This window comes from Lates calcarifer, linkage group LG17, assembly GCF_001640805.2.
Source record: "Lates calcarifer isolate ASB-BC8 linkage group LG17, TLL_Latcal_v3, whole genome shotgun sequence".
NCBI lineage: Eukaryota > Metazoa > Chordata > Actinopteri > Centropomidae > Lates > Lates calcarifer.
In genome coordinates, this window is record NC_066849.1 from 19,702,529 (window position 1) to 19,722,635 (window position 20,107).

Consider the following 20,107-nt stretch of genomic DNA (forward strand, 5'->3'; position numbering starts at 1 on the left):
AGTCAAGTGACGAGAATACCTTCCAGGACAGACTTAAATTGTGTGCCATCATAAATAATTTTTGCATTTCAGCCTACTGTATGACATGGCTTTTTCACTCCACCTTCGAGTGGTGTTGTTTGAAACAGCTAGAAACACTTTTCCCCTGCAGTGTGGTCAAACGTCACATTGTACGAACGACTTCTTTTTCAGCATGATCAAGCCGGCTGCAGTCATGGGGAGGATTTAGATGTGATTAATTATTCAAATTGGGATAATGGTTCAAACACCATGTGAAGTTGGTGTACTTGTTGGATTGCCTGTTTTGGAAAGTTGTGGGATGCAGCCCTTCAAATTCTGATGTTGAAAAGGTGTGTGGGAGGGGGTTGGAGATTCAGACACCATTAGACGATCTAATGAGCACTTCCTTTGAAGCATACTGTGGCCTTTACTGTCTGGCTGTGACACACAATGTGTCAAGTTCTGGCATGTCCTCTTAAGGGTGTTCAAAGGCAGTCTGGGAAATGTAGGAGATAATTAACTGAACCTGTGGTCAACAAGGTAGTTTACAGGAGGCAGTACTTAAAGCAAAAATAAGAACCCAGTGTCTTAGTTCCCCGTCTGAATCACTTCACTTGATATTCTGAATTGCGATGCATCATTTTGTTGATGCATTGTCCAGCACCGTGTATCTGTGTATCCTCGCACTCCAAACAGCAGGCCCTGCAATAACAGTTGTATACACAGCTGAGGATTAGATGTGCTCACAAAGCGTTAATAAGCAGCACACGTAATTACTGTTGGTCAAACCAGCATGAGCACATTTACCAGTGAGCGGGCTGTGTGTCCAGAGGAGCATCACTAACTTTATTATGGGATTAAAGGCACTTTAAAGCTGCCGCTGTGAGTCGAGAGGAGACACTCGCTCTGACTGGGGCCAGCACATCTGAGCAGAATCAAAGGAAGTGTTAGTGTATCGCTCTCTGTCTCACTCTCTCATTTCTCTCGCTCTCATTCACTCTTTCATGCTCTCACGTGTGTTTGTCTGTATGTGTATGTGTTCTCAGATGGGTCCACAGTTCATCAGGGGACTCTATAAGAGGGATAGTCTTTGTAGTGAGACAGTGGGAACAAAGAGAAATATGATGATCATGTTAGTATCGCTAGGATTTCTAATTATAGAATGAGTGTAATTTCTTCACTGGACTGTTGTCGGTTAGTCTGAGATGAAGACAGACCTTTCACCTAGACATAATAATGCATGTGACTGTACCTTTTACATCCATGTCTATGCCAAAGAGTTGATTATAAAACAGATAGTCCTTGTCCATGATTATGAGTGGCTGAGCTGCGTTTAAAATGTAAACACACACCTGTGACCACATCACATCAGCATACCTCTCCTTGCAGCTGCCCAGTTCACTGCTTTGGTTCTTTCAATCTATAGTAAGTTAACAAAGTGAAATCATGTCAGTGACGGGGCATAAGTGAGAATCATCCCTGCAAAATTACTGGCCCGAACTACAACAAGAAATGATGCTGGAACAGTATCCTTGCTTCTGGCACATTGCTTTTTAGACAAATGGTTATTTGTTATCAATTGAATTATTACATTTTTGTTGCTGTGTGTTACTAGTAACTGTTTTAAGGGGGCAAGAGGGTTTTAGAATGCCTCTAAGCTGTTTTAAAATACTGTAAACCACAGCCTGTCTGAGCTTATTGCTTTAGTTTCCACTATCAGTTACATTCCCTCATTCACAGTTCTTAGTGCCACAGGAATCCCTGGCCTCATGTTACTCTACATAATAATAATTTCCATGCAGTGTGGTCAACAGATTTGAAATTCAATACTTGAAACTGACAATTGGTATCGTTAAAAGTTGGATTGGTGTATCCCTAGTTTCAATCAAAGCCAATGGTTCTTGTTCCTGCAGAAAAAAGCTTTTGCCCAAGTCTCACTGCAGAGCAAACACTGCACATGTAGGCAGTAATTGTGAATTCAGGGTAACAGCTGTAACAATGCTATATACTGACTCAAGATCTGGTGCATTTGAAGCTCAGAGGTTATTGTGAGGTCTCCTCTGCAGCTTTCAGTTTTCTGACTCATTAGCACCAGATTCCCTCAGATGACCTCTGACTCATCTCTGCCTTACTTTAACTTTCCCTGCTGATTTGTTACTCATTCTTCTTTGTCCACACTAAGAGCAAAGGTCATTGAACAACAGATTTTAGTGCTTTAATTGATGGATTGATCTGTATTTACAGCTGTATTAACTTAGTAACCTTGTTTTATAATTCACATTTGGCAGTAAATGTGACAGGGATAATGAGTTTGTACTGTCTTGGCATTGTAACGTTTGTGATATTTGTATCATGATGGCAATTGTCCCTGTTATTCTATTCTATTCTATTCTGTTCTACTCTACAAATCTGTCTCTCTGCAGCAGGGGGTGATTGTTGCAGGGGGAGAGGAGTACCTGATTGAACCCCTTGTCTCACCAGATAACCAGACCAGGACGGAGAGGGGGGAGAGAGCAGAAGGGCGCCCCCATGTGGTTTACAAGCGGTCATCGCTCCGCCATCAGTACAAAGGCCTATCCTGTGGAGTCATCGGTGAGGGGGGGAAATATTCTGGTCTTTTTATTAACAGCAGTAATGACCAGACTGGAGCGGTAAACACTTCCCCAGACTGATTTGCATAGCAGGCAGCAGCAGAAGATTGTGGTTGTGTCTGTGTTCCCAGTTGTGATTGGGTGTAACCAAGTCTGTGTTACAGGGCGTTGCTGAAAAAGCTAAAGTATGTTCAGAAAACGATCTTTTCACAAATAAAAACATCCAGCCTTGTTATGTTGTACTTTAATTCAGCTCCACAGTCATGGAAAGTGTATTCAGGCATTCTTCTGGTTGCTTGGTAAAGTGTTTCAGATGAACATTAATCTCTCAGCAAGTTACGACAAAAGCAAAACGTACAAGTGAATGATTTGGCTGAAGTGCTGCTGTGTTATTCTTCTTTCCACGTGTCCAAAACGTGTGTGTGTGTGTGTGTGTGTGTGTGTGTGTGTGTGTGTGTGTGTGTGTGTGTGTGTGTGTGTGTGTGTGTGTGTGTGTGTGTGTGATCTTTCTCAGACGAAAAGCCGATGAAGGGTGCATCATGGTGGCAGCGGACGCTGAAGACACCTCCTCATCATGTCGGCCGCGGCCAGCTACCTCTGAAGCGCTCAGTTAGCCGGGAGCGGTACGTAGAGACGCTGGTGGTAGCCGACAAAATGATGGTGGGTTACCATGGTCGCAGGGACATCGAGCAGTACATCCTGGCCGTCATGAATATTGTAAGTTTCACAACACAAAAGATGTAAGTGCACAATGCATTGGAAAGTCACTTTCTCAGCATCGTTGGAGTCCTTCTTGAAAAGGGTGAAGTTTCTCACGCATGGTAGAATTGTACAAAGCTTTGTTTCAAGTTTCGCACTAAAACAGTCAGTCTGCGAAGATGTGGTGAAGATGATTTGTTTTTGTAGCTTTTCTGAGCTTTCAGCAGCTATCCATCAGCCAGTCGTGGTTTGGTGACTTGGCATCATACAAAACAAAGGAACAGCCTGGAGTCAACAAAGAAACATTTTAAAAGAGAGATTAAAGACTCGTTTGGAAAGAACAGAAAAGTCTATGGTGACAGAAATAAGTTTCAGTGCCATCTTTACTGCCAAGGATTAGTCAAACATAAACTTGTTTATACATATAAGTGTCAAAAAACCCTAATTAAAATAAATCAGACTTAGGCTTATTTATTTGCATGAGTAATGTTTAGAGACTGAAAGAAAAACAAGTGTGTAGACCATTTTTGATTCCTCCTTGTGGAGGCCACATATTTTAGTCAGACAGACTTAGGTTGTATATCATCATCTGCACTATTTCTGTCATGGGGGATCACTTCACACCCAGTTAATCACTTTAAACCTACACACGCACGCGTGTCAGGAATGTATTTAATGAGGGGTTGGTCAGCAGCTATTGTCACAAAGCCGGTTGCATCTGGAGTGTTACAAAATCTCAGAAACCAGCAGCGTCTCTTTAGTGGTGTGGAACAAAGTGGGCCAAATTACAGCTGACACCAATAATGACAAGTGTCAGAGTGCAGCTTTGGTGCTGGCAGTGATTTTAGCTCTGGTCTTTTTTTTTTTTTTATCACTGTCGGTGCTTTAACTCATGTTTTAAAGCACTTTTGATGTTGTGATGCACTGACTTTACAGCTATTTTAAGACTCTCATACTCGTCTGCTTATTGCTTAAAATTAGTCAGTCTCATCAGTGGAACAAGACAGTGATGCCCTGTCAGCCCTCTGTTTGCTCTTTCAACAGGAAAATCGTAGCTGAATCAGGCTGTTCTTAAACCATTTTCAAGACTGGGCTTGTGTTTTCTGTGACTTCTTTTGCCTTTACAAGTCTTAATTTATGATGGATTACTCCTGTGTCTATTTCTAGTTTTGTCTCCACTCTAGAGACTACTGGTGTATCAGCTGTTTTTAAGACTGGTCTTTTCTTGTTTCCCTGGAGGTCAGGTTGCCAAACTGTTCCAGGATTCTAGCCTGGGGAATGCAGTCAACATTGTGGTGACACGGCTCATCCTGCTCATGGAGGACCAGGTAAATCCTCTCCTCATCTCCCCTTCTCTCCACTCCCTTCTCCTCTCCTCTCCTCTACTCTCCTCTCCTCTCATTACTTTTCTGTCGAGGGCGTCTATGCCCTCCTTGTTTGTGACAAATTATTGGCTTAAGTGTCTTTTCCTCCACCACTCCCGGTGGACTGAGTGTGTGAATGCCTCTTGTGAATAGTGACTGTAATGAAAGGGACAAGAGGATGTAGGGAGGTTTGGTAGAGGGTGATGGGTGAGGAAAGGCGGAAAAGTCAGGGAATGAGGGGAGTTTTGTACCTGTCAGACAGAGCTGCTTTGTGACTGTCCAGCTCGTTACTGCAGTGAACAGTGACCTCTCTGACCATTGCTATGACGTGCTTCCAGGGCGTAGAAAATCTAGATTTAGACGCTGATGTAAAACACATCAGCGTCTAAATCTGCTTCACCAGATGTGTTTCATTAAAAGCACAAGAGAACACCATCAGGCTCCATATTCACTAGACTCTTCAGGGATCTGGTCTGTCGTTTTACCAACATTTTCTAGCCACACTCAGTTGGTCCTTGACTTATTAATGTGAAATGTCTCAGCAACTGGATGGACTGCCATAAAATTTCATGGGGACATTCATCTCTCAGAAAATTAATCCTATTGGTCACCTGACTGAGTTACCAGTGAAACATCAACATCTTCTGTATGGATTGGTGGCCTCTATAGACTTGAAACTGTCGCCACTGAGAGGTTGACTTTTCTGGTTTTGAGTGTAATGCACTGACCATTCTTAGACGTATTACCATAAAACTTGGTAAACACACTCATGTTCCCTTTGGGATAAATTTTAATAACTTTGATGACTTTTCATTTATGAGTCATCAGGCAAAAATTTTAATCTGTCCAAAACTAATGGCATATCCATCAGCCTCAGCTGTACTTTGTGTTACACTTTATTGATCCCCATGTGGCAAAAAATTGGGTGTTAACAACAGCAGTCCAGATAAAATATGATAAAAGTACAAAAGAGTAAGAAGATAAACATGAAAAATCTACCTGCGAAACTTAAGCATTTTAGCTTTGTCATTGTGCACATGTTAACATTTAGCTCAGTGCACCACTTTGTCAAAATACAGCGTAACAGAGCGGCTAGCATGGCTGAGGACTCTCACGTTGTTATTTTTGTATGATATGCTTGATGGGGTGGAGGTTAGAAAGGACACAGAGTGAGGATCCACACCTGACCACAAGGCAGGAGTTCAGCGCATAAAAAGTGTATGACCTTACCAGCATAGCTCAGGAGATGACTGAGCCCTCTGACTACCTAGTAAATGACCTTATTAGCCTGCCATTAACAGCATGTGGCGGGATGATGGAGCTGGCTCCACTGTAATGTTGACCTTCTAGCAATCTGACAGATGAATCAAACTGAAATAAAGGGGCATTACAGTGTGGCTTCGAGGTTTCGTCCATTGATGTCTTATTAGGGAACATTTATGATTCATACTGTTCATGCTGCCTCAGAATTAGCTCCATAATTTACCGCTCGGATGTGTTCATCATCTGAGAGAGTAAAGAAGTAAATGTTAGGATCATTAGCGGTGTGCAGTATTAGTGTTGTTATTCTTACTCCATGGACCGTTGAGGTTGAGGTTGGGACAGGATCGAGAGTAGTCTGAGTCTAGTGGTTCTGTTGCTGGTTTCCAGGTCTGAAAACGGCAAGCTGCCCCTGGAAAGGAAAATCAGGCCAGCAATGGGCCCAGAAATGAGGGACTGCGGGATGAGGCAATTACTAGTTATGTCACCACATGCATTCCTGGGTTACGAGTTCTCGCCAGCTGTGGCCAGCAGTGCACTCCCTCCTCTCCTTCTCCTCTGTGCACTCTCATAATACTAGAAAGCACCTTCACTCTAATCCTACCTCCACATTAGCCTCTTTGATAAAGTGGAGAGAAGTTTTTTAAGCCTGGAAACCAAATTTTAGGAATGTGGTTTTCCCATGTATGGCACATGGTCTAATGAAGTTGTTGTCCACTGAAAACCATTTATCCCCAAATTTGATGATTTTTATTTTTTAAGATAAACTAGAGAATTAAGTCTTCTTTTATAAGTACCCTTACTTCTAACATTAAATAAACAATTTAAAAACCCCAAAAATGTAGCTCAAAGTGCAGCTTTTTTCTTAGCTAATGAAAAGTTAATGTTACATGGGTTTTCACAGGACAGAAAGACTAACATACTGGGGCGGAAAACAAGCCTCAAACACTGCAATACAGGAAGACAGGGGCTGGGTTATAATAGCATTGTTGGCCTATCATCTGATTGTTGAAATCTCCTCTTTGTTGACATTGGAATAATCTCATGTTATTAAAGTATCTTTGCAAAAACATGAAATTGCTGTTGTTATAATCTCCATTCTGTTGTTTTAAGATTTAAATATGTAATTTTATTTTCCTAATTTGCTTTTGAGTCCATGTTTCCTTTCTTGTCTCTCATCCAGCCAACACTAGAGATCAACCACCATGCAGGGAAGTCTTTAGACAGCTTCTGTAAGTGGCAGAAAACCATCCAGCACCGGAGCAGCTATGGGAACGCAATACCAGACAATGGGATCGCTCACCACGACACTGCTGTGCTGATCACAAGGTAAGGACACCAAACTGAAAGAAGATTTAGTTTGCTGGGCTAAAAGGAAAAAAATTGTCTTTTCTTACAGTTTTCCTATAGTTTCCTACAGTTTCTTAGAAAGGAACGGATATGTTACTGTGAAGTTTCCTGGAAAAGGATTATATGGAAACTGTACACAGCGTTCAATTAGTGCACTTCCACTTAATCAGTGCAATTATTTCCTAGCCTGACTTTGAGTTTTAAAGTCAGTTCATAACAGGGCATCTTGTGGATTTTGTCTACAGGCAAGCATACAATTCAACATACTGTATATGGAGAATTAAGTTTCCAGTGACACAGTAAATGAACTCAAATAACCTTCTCAGAGCTTTGTCTCCATTTTCTCTGTAACAGTACCAAATCACATAGTTCCTTCCTTGAGACTCTCCAGGAAATTATTAGGAAATTGTAGACTTGTAAAATAAAATGTTACCATTTATATCACATTGGCAAGCACCTGAAAGTGTGGCTGTAGCACATAAGCTCTATAATAAGTTTATATATACAACTCACCCTCCTGCTGCAACTTCTCTGGGTCATTTTTGTAAATAAGAATATGTTTAGTCTGTTTTCCATTAAGGGTTAAAACAGTGTTTCCTCTGAGCTGAATTCTTACATTCCCAGCCCCTCTGCTCATCGGCTTTCATTGAGTCAAGTCCAGGAGAGTTGGGGCTGTATCTTGTCTGGGGTGACGATAGCTTGGGCTGCTCTGCCCAGCTCAGCATCTGGAAAAAAAGAGATATCTGAGGAGAGAGCGAAAAACAATGACAGATTTATTTTTTTATGAAAAGAGCAGCCTAGAGAAAATGGAGCGACACTGAGAGGACGAAGAAAGGGAGCAGAAATCAAAGCTGCCTTGAATCTGACAGTGCTGCTTTCTCTCAGTTGTCTCTTCATTTCTCTAACTCCACTCTGTTACTGATACTGTTGCAGGACACAACAGTGGTAGATGCATATTAAACAGATAAAATACTGATGCTATTGACTGAGGAATGTGCATCAGCAAACAGCACAGCCATGGTTTGGTCAGTGTCATCTGATGGGGCGGGGCACAGCTGCCACAAATGCTTTCCTATTCTTTCTACAAGAATGTGCTATATGCTCATGTTGCAGGAGGTTAATAGTGAAATAGAGAGGGCCATTTAAAACATAAATGTCATTACTGTTTTTGTGGTTGTGGTGGCGGCTTTGTGAGAATATCTTGGTTTTACAATGGCATTTATCTGAGGATGGAAGCTGTCCAGACAGATGACACCACTCTGGCGGTCCAAGATTTCCTGCTATTGTTCTTTTAAAACTATATCTGTCTGCTATCACCACTGTCCACTGTCTTTCACTAGTGTCTGTGTGTATGTTTGCGAATAGACTGCGTATCCATTTGCTTGTCTTTAAGTGTGATTACAACAAACACGATGGTTTTCATCTGTTGGATAATGCTGTTTTTGTTTATGTGGGTATTAGTTTTAAGCAGTCCTGGTTTATCCCCCCCCCCCCGTCTGCAGGTACGACATCTGCATCCAAAAAAACAAGCCCTGTGAAACCCTAGGTAACACACACACACACACACACACACACACACACACATTTGTGCTTGTATGCTTAAGAAAACCCTCACTGATACGATGCATTCCCTCATCCCCCGCCCTAACCTTAACTGTCACACCTAAATACCTAACCCCAAGCTTGAAAACGAACCTTATTGTAACACTATTAATCCTAAAACCAAGTCTTAACCTTTAAACTGCCATTTTAAGGACCAGTCCGAAGCGAGGACCAGCCAAAATGTCCTCACTTTCAAGATCTCAAACTCAAATTAGTCCACATGCTCACACACACATATTCATTCATATAAAAAAATATGTGGTGCACATCAAGTGTGGCTTGAGTGATTCCTCTTTGGGTGATTTACAGGAAGGTGCATTGTGTTTATTGGTGTTTATTAATAACAGTTTAAACTGAATTAAAACCCCACATAGGAGGATACTGAACTGCTGCTTCACTCACAGCAACAAATGTTTCAAACATGTTTATCATTATTTCTGAATAGACTTCTGCTTGGCACGCAACATGCTTCAGTCTGATTATTTTCAGTCTCTCTCCGTTTCCTAAAAGATTTAAAGATGTGTTCAGTCGAGTTTTATATTCATATTCTGTGTGTGTGTGTGTGTGTGTGTGTGTGTGACAGGTCTGGCTCCTGTAGGAGGGATGTGTGAGCCAGAGAGGAGCTGCAGCATCAATGAGGACATCGGTCTGGGAACAGCCTTTACTATTGCCCATGAGATAGGACACACGTGAGTAACAGACGCACACAGCTACACATGCACATACAATAACTGCCAATTTTCAGCTCCATCTTCACATTTTATACTTCTTTCAGGACATATTAAAACATCACAGTGTTACATGTAGAGATCATGCTCATGAAGCTGTGATGCACTGTGACTAACCCTGCGTGGAAAAATGGAGTCCCTACCAGACCCATGCTTGCTGAGTCTGAAACACAAAATTTCTCTGAGGGGATCCCTGAGGTGTCTCATGTATCTTTTGTATCTTTTGCCCCCCCCCCCCCCCACACACACACAGATGGTCCTCAGATTACATCTCCGCATTTCCAAAGACGGTTTATGTAATCTTCAGCACCATCAGTCATCTCTATCAGTTGAGAATGTGTTAATAGTATAGTATATTTTCTTTTAGTCATACTAGTCATACAATCCCACTTCACCAGTGCAGTTGGTGAAGTGGGGTTGGTGCAGCACCTGGAGATGCCTGACTTGTTTTTATATCTGTATCCTCTGGGTGACTTGGAGACTGTGTTTTGCTAGAGCAGCTGTTCTGGGTTACTTAGTAACTAGTAATTCTATTTGCCTGTAAGCCTTATTTTGGTCATGTATACAGAAAATCAACAGATTACTGATTTCATTTCTCTTTTTTCTGAGAAAATCATCAGGTTGGTTTATTTTTGGGGAAGTATTTTTCTTGCTAATTGAGTATAACTCAGTTTCACTGTGTGTGCACTCAGCACTAAGAAGTATTGAGACAGATGGTGGATCCATCAGGGTCCTGCCTCCCTAATGATTAACACAGGTAGCTTTCGAGTACTCAGACCCTGCGCCTGTCTAGCCAACATGACTGGACATAGTGTGCTGATTTTTGTGCGTGCTTATTTGTGTGTGTGTGTGTGTCTGTGTGTATCCAGTCAGTTTCCCCAGCCTCAACACAATCAGCAGTTGTTTTTAATTGTCATCTAAATTGTTTTGACATCACAGTGCAGCATTAGATTAAATGCAGGCCTGTTTGTGGTGGAGGGTACCCACATGAAAAGACAAGACAGAAATGACTCAGCTGAGGGATGAAAAGCTTTCAGAACATTTATATTACAGGCTCAAACACAGCTACTGTGAGTGTTATCGCTGTCTGTCATGAATGTTCAGGGGGAAAAAACAGAGTGGATCACTGACACTGTCAAACAACAGTTTGGTGAACCATTAGGATGTTGTGTCATCATTATATTCCTTTACCATGTTATGTAGAAGGTGGACCATGATATAACAACTAATATTCTTCTGCACAAAACTTTTCATAAACAGTATTTTGGTCAGTGTTGTTCAGTTTCAGTTGTGGGTTTTTTGTCCTGCAGGCTTTTAAATTGCATTTTGGTGTGTGAGGTGTAAAGCTTGAATTTATTTCATTGTCACTCAATATTGAAATCGAACGGAAACTTGTTATCTGGTTTCCAAGGGTATATTGTGTGTGAGTTGCATTGTCAAATTTTTGTAACATTTAGAAAGAATGTAAACAATGACCAGGGTTGTAACCAATTATTATTTTCATTATCAATTAATTGATTAATAGATTAAGTATTTAGTCTAAAAAAGGTCAAAAATAGTGAAAAATATCTATTTTCTCATAGTCCTTAATGTTGTCATCAACTGTGCTGTCTTGTTTTGTCTGAACAATAGCTTCAAAACTTCTAATTCATATACAATAGAGAAAAGTAGCATTTAAAATTTGCAATTTTTGCTTTTTAAAATTAGGTGCATGATTATTTGATTATCAGAATAATGGCTGATAATTTTTCTGTTGATTGACTAATTGATTAATCAGCTGATTGTTGCAGCTCTAAACTTGACCTCATGTTATTCAGTGTTGTGGTCAGAATAAATTAGGAGGCATGGACAGTATCTGCAGTGGCGGCTGTGTTGTTAGTCAGACATATTGTATTTACATGCATATCAAGATGTTGAGCCTCAGAATGCATGACAACATGTAAATCAGTCCTTGATTTGATGTCAAGTGGAAAACCAGCAGGGCTTCAAGTTCCAACTGCGGTTTATTGGAGACCACTGTCCTGTGATGCTAATAATGAAACATCTGCTCATAGATTTTTGATGGATGAAGGTGAACATTTGTGACAGCTGTGGACTGGACTCTCTCATACGTCTGTTCTTTAGATCCCTCTCGGTTATCCACAGTGATCTTTTTTCCACCGTCCCCGTCCGCACAGCCTCAAAGTGTTGTCACTGTATCATCATGGGCTTTAGGTTTGGGATGAACCACGATGGTATGGGGAACGCCTGTGGCCCCCGCAGCCAGGAGACTGCCAAGCTGATGGCTGACCACATTACCATGAAGACAAACCCGTTCATCTGGTCCGCCTGTAGCCGGGATTACATCACCAGCTTCCTGGAGTGAGTCAGCCTATCAGATATCTGCAACACCACAAATAATTTGGTAATTAGAGGTTTCAGAGAGAAAAATTCACTTGGATGTCCATGTAACATTTTTGATGGTCAGAAAAACATTGAAGTCACAAATGAGTCTTGACTGTAGGCAAATCCATTTCAATTTAATTATCTGTTCAGTGTCTCAATAAAACTTTTATTTTGGATATTCTCAAAACAAACAATTGAAACATTACCAGTTATTGTATACTTTAATCTTATTCTTTTTGTCTTTTTGCTTTAGCTCAGGTATGGGCTCCTGTCTGAACAACGTGCCCCCCAAGCAGGAGTTTGTGTATCCCACCACAGCCCCTGGTCAGGCCTATGATGCAGACGAGCAGTGCCGCTTCCAGTATGGCGTCAGATCTCGACAGTGTAAATATGCGGTGAGTGCGCTGTCTACACTGCCCCGTTTTTCCATCTCTCAGCTTACTTTTCTTCTCCTTCTCTCCACCATCTCTCCCCGATACTTGGCAATAATGGATTAAATCCTTTCACAGTATTTGTAATTTTTTTATCACAATATTTAAATATATTTTGTTATTAGCAGTTAGCATGAGTTAAATAATGGAGTGTCTAATTTTTAAATTAAAAAATATTTTACTCTCACAGGCATGTCTCTCCAATGTTGTTTTCCAAAGATTTGGCTGTTCTGGAGAAAGCTCATTGTAGTTTTAAGTCTTGAAATGATCACCTTCAACCTGACTACTTCGAGTTCTTAAGTTCTCATGTGAATTTGAGATGGTATTTTATTTTCAGAAGTGGTAGGAAGCTCGAGATGGATTTGATTTGGTTCTGTCATGAACAACATATTGTATGTGTAGCACATTTTTTTCAAATATTCAAACAAATACCAAACCAAAACAAAAATGCTGATCAAATCTAACAAGGGACTCATAAAAGAGACATGATGCATAAAATTACACAGAATAGAAACACTTAAAGTTAATTTATTTTTCTAATTTTTATCATCATTTTTATTATCATTTTTAATTTTCATCAGAGTCCATATGGAGTCCCAACTGCAACTTATCCTTCAAGATTATACTGTGTTTAGCTCTGTAGTAATCACTCTCTTTTTCATTCTCTCTCTCCACCAGCCCTTACAGCCCAACAGTATATCAGATAATTATCTCACTGATTCGCGTCCTCTGGCTCTCTCCTTCAAGTCTGCTCTGTGCTGACGTGAAACATCTTGCAATACCTTTTGCTGAATAGCAACCACTTTATTGCATGGTCAACTTTTACGGGCCCAGGTTCAGAGCGAATTGACATCTGGAACAGCACACTGTTTCATAGACTCATTATTATCGATACTATGTGGTCAGAGCATATGTACACAATAAAATGTAGCTCCATGTGTTATAGACATCGCTGCAGAGGGAGAAGAGAGAGAGTCAGCAAATCCACCTTGTGTCTCTATCATGAGCCTGTATAGAAACACTGACAGGTTGTCTCTCTTTCTTTGCGTTGTTCTTTCCCTTTACTTACTCTCTCTCTCTATTTTCATTATTTTATTCTCTTCTCACTGACACACACAGGAAGTCTGCAGTGAACTTTGGTGCATGAGTAAGAGCAACCGTTGCATCACCAGTAGCATTCCCGCTGCAGAGGGAACCATCTGTCAGACCAACACCATTGAGAAAGGCGTAAGTAAACATTGAAAAGAACTCTTTCTCCTACATTATTATTAATAAAGTTAGGACATAAAAATGTGTGGGTAGGATGGAGATTGGGCATGGATTTTTGTTCATCTAGTGCCAGTTCTCCTGCTTTCTACAAGACTAAAAAAGCAGTACATGTCCTCATGCTGACTCATCTTGGCTGTTGTTTTGTTTGGATGACATGTTTTCCAATAAAAATATTTGTAAGATGAACTATTTTAAAAGGGAAAAAATCACCCCAAAAAATGCAAACAAAGTTTAAAAAAAAAAAAAAACAGTTCCTGTGGCTGTGAGCTATTTTGTGTTCTTGGTTTGTTTTGTTTTCCCTTTGAGACTATGATTGGTATTATGATGTTTGCTTCTTATAGCCTGTTGGTCAGTGTTTTTATTATTCCATTCCACTCTTGTGGCTGCCATAAAAATGAAACTGCAACTTTATTTTTGAAGATTCCTGTTATTGCTGTTGTTGTGTATTTATGAGTATGATTTACTGCAGTGGTGCTACAAGAGGGTGTGTGTGGCGTATGGGACTCGTCCAGAGGGCGTGGACGGAGGCTGGGGGTTGTGGTCACCCTGGGAGGAGTGCAGCAGGACGTGTGGAGGTGGAGTCTCCTCTTCTGTCAGACACTGTGACAGCCCCAGGTATAGGTCTCAGCTGTGACCAGTCTGGAATGGATTATTAGTCTTGATTGTGATTTTTTTTTCAAATACATCTTAACACAATAATGACATGCCCATAAGTTCACAGAGGAGATAATGGGTTGCTGTAATTGTTCCTCCTATCCGTAGTGGTCAACACCTTCATAAAACAACAGCACAGACCTCGTTTTGAAATTCAGCTGGACTTAATATGAGTCTTCAGCGGCCTGAGGATAGAAAATGATCGAATCGAGTGGTTATCTCTGTCCTGACTCCAGGCAGTTGTGTGTAGATTTATTCCTAGTGTCTTGTCCCAGCAATACATCTACATTAGACTTCCAGGAAGATTCACAAGAAGATACACAAAAAATTTGCAAGAGTAGTCGCTTAATGTAGGTAACTCAGACTGCTGAGGTTGCACACTAGCTTCAGCTGAACTTTGAATGCATTTTTGCACAGGAAGTTGAGGCTTGTTACTCTACAAAAGACTCGCTTCTCTGCCAGTGTACAAAGGAGGAACAAATACAGTCACCCATAACTCTGAACATTTGGCCATGTGAGTGGAAAAAATCTGAACAGGTGGATATGAGAATTTCAAACCCGTAGTTTCGTGTATTCTTGAAAATACCACAATGGTAATGCGATCTAAACTTGTCGAAAAACTGGAAAATGATTTACATACTTAATTGTAGGCAGGTTAATTGTGAGGCATTGATGCAGTATAGTGAATATTTATTGGTGCTTATAGATGCCGTACTGAACGGTTGAACTATGGACCAGAAGTGACTGATCCACGTCATCAATGCTATGAAACCCAATAGTACAAATCCAGATATCTAATATATCTTTTCTATCCTGTATGAAATAATTCAGGGACTGAGTCATCACAAAACGACTAGCAGACTTGCTTTTGAATCACAGTCGCCAGATCCCTCATCTTGAATTGATTAGACTGCGAATGAATTGACCCAAATCTGAGGCCGACGGTGTTGCCTCGTATCATTTCTGAGCATCATTTTGCACATTTGCTTTGGCTCCATTATGTTTAAATTTGTTGAAAGTTTAGCAGAAGCAGCCATTTGATGGTGGCTGGCTCTGGCTTCCTTCTCAACTCTTTCTTTTCTCTTTTTTCTTTTTTTTTTTTTTTTTAAATACAGAGGTGTTTTGTCATGATTGTCTGTGATAGACAATAAAGCAGTAAAAGAGACAGACAGTGAGATTGAAAACACACTGATGAAAGCAGACAAAGCAGAGATCAGGAGCCAGCGCTGTGTGGTGATGTGATGGAGGTTAGATCTTGTTAAATTGTACTCAGATGTGACTGACTGGCCTGGTTCTCTTTGTGTTTGGTTGTAGGCCAACCATTGGTGGAAAGTATTGTCTAGGGGAGAGAAAGCGCTTCAGGTCCTGCAATATCGATGTGAGTATCACTGCTCTTCGTCATCATCATTATCATTACCATCAATTGGTCAACACACCGTCATTTACTTGACTTAATTTGTTTCGTGTGTGGTCATTGCACGGGACTCTGCTAGCATCTGTTTATTGTGTATATGTATGTGTGCGCGCGCATGTGTGTGTGTGTGTTACAGGAATGCCCTCCAGGCTCTCGGGATTTCAGGGAGATTCAGTGCTCTGACTTTGACAGCGTTCCTTTCCGGGGAAAATTTTACACCTGGAAGCCTTACAGAGGGGGTGAGTGAGTAAATGTACTTTGTGCGTGTGTGTGTGTGTGTGTGAGAGAATTTATTTGCTCCATGGTGATCACTACTGGCCTCTTTTAGCTTAACATCACTGTCACCCAGTGGTTATTACAACTTGGGTCTTATAGTCATATCTCTGACCATAGGTTCTATTGGTTCTATTAAAAATAATAAGAATACACGTTGTTTCAATTAATATTGATTATAGATCAAACCAAAATACTTAATTATCCATCATTGGCTCAACAAAAAGTGTTATCTCCGAATAGACCACATTTTTCTTTAAGCACAGTTTAAGGTCATTCATACTCATTCGTACTCATCGTACTCATTCATTCATTACATGTCACGTTGTAATCCTCCTACTTCTTTACTCCATTACATGTAACTGACAGCCAAGTAGATCAGATTGAGATTTTATAGAAAAACATGTCCATTCATTGAGAATAGAGTACCTGAGAATTGTGTGCTGAGTCCTGGGTATAAAAACATACATGATGTGTTAAGATCATTTTGGTGATCTTAATATGATGTGTATGATTTATTATATCTGTTAGGTAGTTTAATACTGTAGAGTTCAATACCTAAACATATATAATAGCCCCACCTGGACTACCTACATTGTTAAAATGCCACTCACACTTTAATATATAATCAATTATAATCCAGTCAAATGGGATTTAACAATATAACTCTCTCAGAGATTCTGCATAATGTGTACTTTTATTTTTTTATGTATTTTCTATATTTTGCTGAGAAAACATAAAGTATAAACCAAAACAAAAAAATTACAGTAACTACTTGTACACACCACATTGTGGTTTTGCTTCTTTCTAAGTAGAGGATCACTTTTCCACCATGACCATCAGCAAACCTGCAGGTTTACAGACAGGATAAACCACACACAGCAAGTTAGAGGAAAATGTTTTTTCTCCCACAGACAAGTTAAAGTCTTCAGTGACTCTGTGATAATTTGATATATCAATGCCGCTCCACTTGTTTGCCAAAATTTCCTTGAAAGAGAAGACGAGGCAAGAAGTTGGATGTATTTATTTTTAAAGAAAAGTAGAAAGAAAGAGAGACGATAATATCATCGGTGAACACGTGAAGATGGACAAACAGACATGAGCCAAGAGTTGATGACAGGAGATGAACAGAAGTCAGGAGACAGAGGGGAGGGTGTGTGTGTGTGTGTGTGTGTGTGTGTGTGTGTGTGTGTGGTGTGTGTGTGTGTGGTGGGAGGCGTGCGTGTGTGCGTGCGCGTGTGTGGAGTGAGGAGAAAGTGAATCGAAGCGGCAGACTCTCTGCCTGTCTGGCTCGCAGATGCTGGCTGCAGCAGAGAGCCATGCATCCCACAATGCCTTGCAAGAATTCCTTGCTCCTGATGAGCACTACACTGGACGTGAAAGATAAATAGTTTCAACGACATAACTGCCTTTAATCTAGCCCTCCAATAACATAATGGCTTACAGAGATGGCCGGCCAGCCAATTCCAACTTCAGGCAACAAGTGCTCCTTTCATCAAGTCAGCTGATTTTACAATGGAAATCCCTTGCAGCTGTTAAAATAGGAACAGTGCCATAGACTCTGCCCTGCGTTAAGGCCAGATCACACCGCCCAGCCCCTTTTCTGTCCTCTGCAGCCCACTCATTCTCCTCAAATTCTCATTTCAGCTTTCCTCCTTTCACTTTTACCCCCTCACTTGGGGGAAGAGCAGCTTCCTTTTCTTCTCCCTGCCCCCTTTTTCTTTGTCCCCCCTACTCTGGATGCCTCTCTGAAACCTCTCTCCTTCTCTGACTTTATTTAGTTCACCATTATGCAATCGCTCTCTCTCTTTCTGTCCTGAGACACTGAGAACAGAGACAGCCTTTCTCTCTCAGCTCAGACAGCCAAGGACAGTTCATTAAAAAAGGTCTGTCGTTCTTAAGCAGCTTTTTTTTCTCTTTTTTTTCAAACAAGCTGCTCCACATTGCTGTTCACTGTCCAACAGCCTTCACATTCAACCTTCACACTCCCCTGCAAGTTACAATACACACACACATACGCACACCCTGCTGCAAGCCATGATTGCCCTGCCAAAGCTAGGCACCATGGGAATTGTAGTTTTCCGTGGTCTGACCACTTTATCGTCCGCGAGCCCTGCCAATGCATACTCTCTCTCTCACTTTCTCTTTCTTTCTTTCTTGCTCTCTCCTTCCCAGTACATACTGTACCTGCTTCAGCACTGCCAGCACAAACAAACACAGCCCAGACTGATGTCAACAGCCACTCAAATAGTGGAGCTGTTGGCGAGCTGCACAGATGAATGAAGGATATATACCACTTGGCCAGAGAAAACCTCTAGCAAATGTGTCTATGTGTATGTGTGTGTGTGTGTCTGTGTGTGTGTCTCATGGCAGGGAAAGAAGCAGAGAGCAAACAAAAGAGGATGAAAAGGGTGTAGTCGTGCATGTGCACACCTTTACACTAGATATAATCAGTTATTATAACTGTTGCACAACTCACTCATGTAATACAGCTCTGTTTACATGACTGTATTGCATGTTAATCATGTGCAAATGTCCCTGTAATGATGTGATGCCACAGTGGTTTAATGTCTCTCATGGTCTAGTCTGTAGCACTCCTGATATTGTGTTTCTGAGCAGGAGTGTTAATCCCAGAGATAGGCCTGTTTTCAATCTGTGCATTGATGAAATGACAGCTATGGCCTGAGGCATTCTGTTTTCAGGTTGTCAGTCCATTTGTCCATCATTCCTGTGAACATGATATCTCAAGAATGCCTTGAGGGAATTTCTTCAAACTTGGCACAAACATTCACTTGGACTTAGGGATGAGTTGAATAGAATTTGGTGGTTAAAGGTCAAAGGTCAAGGTTACTGTGACCTCACAAGACTCATTTTTGGTCATAACTCAAGAATTAATTTGCTAATTATGACAAAAGGGTTAGGGTTAGATGCAGCTCAAGTTTAAACTTAGGTCAGTCATTAGCAGTGTTAATGATTAATGACTGAACATCATTTGTCATTCGTTGCTGGTGAGGCTTGAATTAATTACCTGAAAACATAATTTGCCACTGTGAGAGTAAGAAAAATCATATTTATTTTCCTACAGAGCAAATGTAATACAGATTTTTCTGAAATGGGCATATTTTTTGAGACCTTTAGTCGTCTATGTGCACATATTCAGGGGAAGCAGGAACTTAATCACATTCAGCAGCTTGTTCTCTGGTTGTCAGCACTGAAAAACATTTCCTACTCCCCTGCAGAGTCTTCTCTCTCTTATTCTGTCTTTTCACTCTGCACCTTTCATTAGGTTGTGATACATGCAGCAGAACGAAGTCTTGCAACCAGTTACACATCAATTTTTTTTCCTTCCAACGTGCTTTACTGAACCGTGTCTCTGTGTCCAGGTGGGGTGAAGCCCTGTTCTCTTAACTGTCTGGCAGAAGGTTACAACTTCTACACAGAGCGTGCTCCAGCTGTGGTGGATGGCACACCTTGCCGAGATGACTCTCTGGATGTGTGCGTAAATGGAGAGTGTAAGGTGAGATAAGAAGATTTTATATGTTATGTTGTTTCCACACAAACATGGAGATGTTTTATTGAAATACAAGCTGTTATAGTGTAAATCTGCATGTGAGCAGACAGCTTAAGCTGAAGCAGCAGAATAAAGAATCAACACGAGACCATCTTCAACTGATATAGTATTGTTTATACTCGCTCTCTAGACTCTGGACAGCCGCCACTGTCTAGTTTACACACAGGCTGCTGACGATCATCACTATCAGCTGCTGAACTGAAAAATGATCCTCACTTTGGCAGCAGTTTTAGATTCCCATTACCAATGCTTTCTCTTTAATCCCGACTGTTAATGAAAACAAAACATCTAACTGCTGTTCATTTTGATGATGTGGAGACCACCTGGAGCTCCAACAGGTCCCTGGAACCCATTTTGACACCCACATGGCTCATTTGTCAAGGGAAAAAAAACTAATGGTAATAGCGCACAGTTACGTGGTTGGTGTTGATTCCCCATCTGTTGTTTTTGGATGTAGTTCTGCTCTAAAAACTAAGTAGAAGCTTTGCACAGGGAGTAAAAGATGTGTGGACAAAG

At 40.9% G+C, this 20,107-nt stretch overlaps 1 protein-coding gene across 3 annotated transcripts in view; it reads left to right on the forward strand.

Annotated features, from left to right (window-relative positions):
- adamts10 (ADAM metallopeptidase with thrombospondin type 1 motif, 10) overlaps positions 1 to 20,107 on the forward strand; it is a 50,152-nt gene that overhangs the window by 14,685 nt on the left and 15,360 nt on the right. For all 3 annotated transcript variants that reach the window (XM_018695847.2, XM_018695864.2, XM_018695856.2), the window contains 13 exons: positions 2,424 to 2,592; positions 3,106 to 3,308; positions 4,535 to 4,618; positions 7,098 to 7,243; positions 8,767 to 8,810; positions 9,450 to 9,555; positions 11,809 to 11,955; positions 12,233 to 12,374; positions 13,530 to 13,637; positions 14,149 to 14,294; positions 15,648 to 15,711; positions 15,884 to 15,986; positions 19,404 to 19,537. In XM_018695847.2, the coding sequence (XP_018551363.1) occupies positions 2,424 to 2,592; positions 3,106 to 3,308; positions 4,535 to 4,618; positions 7,098 to 7,243; positions 8,767 to 8,810; positions 9,450 to 9,555; positions 11,809 to 11,955; positions 12,233 to 12,374; positions 13,530 to 13,637; positions 14,149 to 14,294; positions 15,648 to 15,711; positions 15,884 to 15,986; positions 19,404 to 19,537 (1,596 nt within the window). The remainder of the gene's footprint in view (positions 1 to 2,423; positions 2,593 to 3,105; positions 3,309 to 4,534; positions 4,619 to 7,097; positions 7,244 to 8,766; positions 8,811 to 9,449; positions 9,556 to 11,808; positions 11,956 to 12,232; positions 12,375 to 13,529; positions 13,638 to 14,148; positions 14,295 to 15,647; positions 15,712 to 15,883; positions 15,987 to 19,403; positions 19,538 to 20,107) is intronic.